The sequence below is a fragment of the Pinus tabuliformis genome, chromosome 3_2 (genome assembly GCF_031772625.1).
Source record: "Pinus tabuliformis cultivar Carrire ecotype Pingquan chromosome 3_2, CPIR1, whole genome shotgun sequence".
In the NCBI taxonomy this organism is placed as follows: domain Eukaryota; kingdom Viridiplantae; phylum Streptophyta; class Pinopsida; order Pinales; family Pinaceae; genus Pinus; species Pinus tabuliformis.
The window spans coordinates 784,282,525-784,286,958 of NC_142302.1; the positions used below are offsets into that span (position 1 = coordinate 784,282,525).

Consider the following 4,434-nt stretch of genomic DNA (forward strand, 5'->3'; position numbering starts at 1 on the left):
AAGTTGTAAAATTTGTTATTTATTGATACGATCCTCCCAAGAGTATAAGTTGACCAATACACTTTCAAACTAGATCAATTTTGATAACTATTGACATGATGTACACCACAAATTAAAAAAAGTAGTTACATATAGTTGTCATAGACATAATTAAAAGTAGGAATATTTTAGATATTGAGTACAAAATAAAGTTTTAAAATTTGTCATCTATTGATATAACACTCTTAAGAGTATATAGGTTGACCAATGAGTTTTGGGACTAAATCAACTTTTATCACTTTTGAGATGATTTCCACCACAAATTCAATAGGTTGTTGCATATATTTGTCATAACACATTATTAAAAGTTGAAATATTTCAACCTTGGTAATAATAATAATTAGATGATTATTCATGCATGTTATGTTATCTTTTATAAGCCAATGAAATAACTTGGTATGCGATTAAGTCCACCAAAAAGAAAAAATGTGGGTGGCTCAACCACCACCTCCCTGGCTCAACACACAAATATACAAAGATAGATACTTCTCAAAAACAATTTGTAGTCTAATTCATTCCTTAAAATATCCAAATTGAGGATTATGTTATGGCTAGCTACCATGAGGGACTTGAATGGATTTGAACCTTTTACTTATCACCTCCCCATTAACAACTTTCCTTAATAAATGTTTAACTAATTGATCAAACCCTTGGGGCCTCTCTCTCTCTCTTCACACACACACACACAAATGTACATACATACTTATGCATATACATATTCATTTATTAAAAAAAAAAAACTTTATGGGAAAACCCTTCGAGCACTTCCTTGTATTTCATAGATAATACTTTGTGCATTAATTGCATCCGTTAATCTTAGAGACACTAAATGAAGCATACAACATAGGTAGCTAGATCACTTAACCTAACCCTATTACACATACATAATTTTTTTTTTAATCATGCAAAATAAATAAAATAACATATATCTATATTAACCCTATAATTTTCAAACAATATACTTGAGTTTTTTAATCCCTTACAATACTTAATAAATTCAAAATTAAAATATATATATATCTAAAACTAAATACAATTATAATTATAACTATCTATTGCTAATGTAACTTGCCCATAAACTTGATATGAATCACATAAGCCTTAATTCAACAATTTTATTAAGTTATACTTATTATTTTATATGTTTATTCTTTATTTTTTTTATCTTAAGCTTCTAAGATTTGATTCTTTTCATTTAAATAAAACTTATATTTAAAAAATGTCGAGATATAATCTTACATTATATCTACATATCTCTTCCCTACTGAATTATAGAAAGTCTCTCTCTACACACTAATCTTTATTAAACTAATAAAAACCTAACCACAAAAACTTTAAATGTATTATTAGTCCCTGCCATCTGGCATCCGGCAGGGACTATAGTGATCGATAGGACCCCCACTTAGCATTACTTGACCCCTGCGTTTCTCTGTTATACGGCGGTTAGAGAGGAGATATGCTAAGTTTCGTTTGCAGTCATTCTTTGGCCATCGTGCGCCATCTTATTTGGCCTCTTCCCGAGGCGGAAGAGGCCGGACCATAGCTTAAAGGAATAAACCCGGTGCATTTTCGCGCTAACCGTCACGGTGTCTGGTTTTAATGCTAGCATTACTTCTGCCCGGTATGCGGTTTAGTAAAGCTCGGTGTTCCCTCTTGCAATGTTCTACATTGGCAGCTGGTGCATGCCATGATGCACCATGGTTCAACAGCTGTTAGCCTTCGTCGCACTTGTCAAAGCCCAAAGCCGGTTGGAAGCAACTCCTCCGGAGGCAAGGTAAGCGCTTGAGGCCTCTGCGATTGCTGATGAAGTTGCTGAACGGGAGGAACGGGAGGCCTCTGCGATTTCTGATGAACTTGCGAAAAGGGGGAGGGCTTCAAGTAATAGTTCCTCGAAACCATTTCCCAGATCTCCTAGCTCTTCAGGTAAGCTTTTGAACTGTGGCTTCGCCAGTCTCAGTACTCGCAAATTGCTTAGTTGCTGAATACATTGGGAAGAGATTTTTATTACTAGCCTGCTGAATCATACGAACCTGCTTTTAAATTTTATTTTATTGGCTTTAGGTTTCTGAGGTTTTGTCCTCGTTATCTTTGTTACAGATTCTGGGGACTGGGATGGATACGCAAGATACATTCCCATCTGTTCTGCTATTTTTTGATCAACAGCGCTTCATATTCAATGCTGGACAGGTGAGTTCAAGTTAAACTAAAATATCATAGCTTTACCAGGCCATAAAAAAATAGAGAGCTTTCCACACAGGACTGGAGTCCCCGATGGTGGGGATATCTGCTTTCGGTATAGCGTTAAAATTACCGATTGAATCCATGTCGCGAAGGCAATTGAAGCACTTTGTGGGTTTTGAAACTGTGACTACTGGTTGGTACTTGCAACTATTGATTCCTAGACAAAATAGGCCAGCTAGTCGCTTCCTTTTGAACTCAATGAATCGCTTACAGTCATAGGTTATGCGGCTTTTGGGTTAAAAGTATGGGTAATCGTGCTGGTATTTTCAATGTATTTGAACATAAAATCTGGTCAACATGTCTCTGAATGGACTATTCTTTTTTGTATCAGGGGCTGCAACGCTTCTCTGCTGAACACAAATTCAAGCTATCAAGAGTAAGCTGTGCTTTTGAATTAGTGTTATTTGGATCACTTATATACAGCTTTATAAATCATTGTTTTCTTAATGTGTCTGCCTTCTCTGTAAGATAAAATATTCAAGTTTACTTGAGCCGTTAGACACCCAATAGCAAAATATCACGCTCTTAGATTTGATAAGATTATTATGCACATGGACTGATAACCTATAAGGGTTGGCTCTCAGTTAGATCACATATTTCTTACCCTGGTTTGCTCAGAAACTGCGGGTGGCATTCCAGGTTAGTTGTCGGAATATTTGGTCAGTTTTTATCTATTGTACGCAGAACTAGGGTTGATATGCAGGCAACAGGAGTGATCTTTTTCTTTTGAATTGGTGTCTATACCTAGATTATGATTTTCTCAAGCAATCACAAATGGAATTACACCATGATCGTGCTTTGCAGGTCTTCTCCTGACGATGGCTGGCATAGGGGATGATGCAATGACAGTAAGCAAATTTTATGCCCTCTTTTACGTTGGAAGATTTTTTCTAGGAGGTCAAATTGAACACTAAAGTATTAAGACATCCTTATACTAGTGAAAATTTATCATGTTCTAAAATTTGTAGGTTCCTATGTTTTAACAGGTTAACATCTGGGGTCCATCAGATTTAGAATTTTTAACTGGTGCAATGCGGTCATTTATTCCAAACTCTGCTGTTGTTCACACCAATAGTTTTGGTCCAGGGCAGTACGTCATCAACCTCTAAAGTCTTCTTGTATCCCATGGCAAACAAGGGGTTGAGCCAATGGAATTTCATCAGGCTCCAAACATTGGCTCTGGAATATGGAGTCAACTGATTAATATGGCATATCTCATGTTGAGGATTAAATCTGGCAGATCTGTATGTACATCTGAATCCAATTCCTAGTAACTTGCCTTTTAGGCTTTTCTTTCTTATGGGGCTGTCATATTTGCTACAATCTCTGGTTGCTTTAGGCCTACTTAAATCATTTAGATGACTGTGTGGATGTACATATGATTTTCTATGATTTAGAGAATAATGATGCTATGATCTTTCTGTTTGCATAGGCAACCCTTCTCAGCTCTTGGAGCCTACGTAGATATATGGTTTCCCAAGCTGCTGGGCTCCAAAATACCATTGTCTCTGGGCCAATGACTCAATCATCTTTGCACCAAAGAAAACAGAGGCCAGCACATAGCCTTCATAGGAAAAATGCTCTGTTCCTCCCAAGTACTCTACGAACAAGTTTATCAGATATGGACCTATATATGTTGCACAGCTAAATATGGCTGCAAACAAAGCATTGATTATCATTCCCTTCCAAACAGATGACAGGATGGCCTTTAGCATTGATGGGTTCTGTATATTTGTCTCGACCTTTTGGCAGCACCAGTTGGTTTCAAGTCCTCGATATGACTCTTCAGCAGTATCCTTGCCTGCAACACTTGGTACGTCATCAAGCTCTAAAGTCTTCTTGTATCCCATGGCAAACAAGGGATTGAGCCAATGGAATTTCATCAGGCTCCAAACATTGGCTCTGGAATATGGAGTCAACTGATTAATATGGCATATCTCATGTTGAGGATTAAACAACACTTGGAGGTATTTGATCAATAATTTTACTTTTCTTTCCCAGAGTAATAGCATACGCATACTTAACATACAAGCTATACAGCTATGATAAAGACTAGGTTTCTGACAGTTTGTATCCCTAAGTTCAGCTGATGTACTCTGCCTAAAGCCCATCCTTAAATCCTCCACTTCGTACTATGTAAAGAAGCACTGGAGC

At 36.9% G+C, this 4,434-nt stretch overlaps 1 protein-coding gene and 1 long non-coding RNA gene across 2 annotated transcripts; both read left to right on the plus strand.

Annotated features, from left to right (window-relative positions):
* The first annotated feature begins 1,393 nt into the window (after positions 1-1,393).
* Positions 1,394-2,399, plus strand: LOC149182953 (uncharacterized). Its single transcript, XR_016256780.1, has 3 exons — positions 1,394-1,962; positions 2,137-2,226; positions 2,373-2,399. It is a non-coding gene; the product is annotated as an uncharacterized LOC149182953 (long non-coding RNA).
* A 96-nt stretch (positions 2,400-2,495) lies between these two features.
* LOC149182954 (tRNase Z TRZ3, mitochondrial-like) lies at positions 2,496-4,154 on the plus strand. Its single transcript, XM_089418645.1, has 5 exons — positions 2,496-2,656; positions 2,865-2,919; positions 3,085-3,128; positions 3,267-3,524; positions 3,713-4,154. The coding sequence occupies exons 1-4, from the start codon at positions 2,588-2,590 to the stop codon at positions 3,387-3,389; spliced, it is 291 nt and encodes a 96-aa protein (XP_089274771.1). The 5' UTR covers positions 2,496-2,587; the 3' UTR covers positions 3,390-3,524; positions 3,713-4,154.
* The last annotated feature ends 280 nt before the right edge of the window (positions 4,155-4,434 follow it).

Excerpts from the sequence above, each read along its gene's own strand:
- LOC149182954 (XM_089418645.1), top strand. The coding sequence starts at position 2,588 with ATGGACTATTCTTTTTTGTATCAGGGGCTGCAACGCTTCTCTGCTGAA. Across the intron at positions 2,657-2,864 it reads ACAAATTCAAGCTATCAAGA|TTAGATCACATATTTCTTAC; the intron begins GTAAGCTGTGCT and ends GTTGGCTCTCAG. Across the intron at positions 2,920-3,084 it reads AACTGCGGGTGGCATTCCAG|GTCTTCTCCTGACGATGGCT; the intron begins GTTAGTTGTCGG and ends CGTGCTTTGCAG.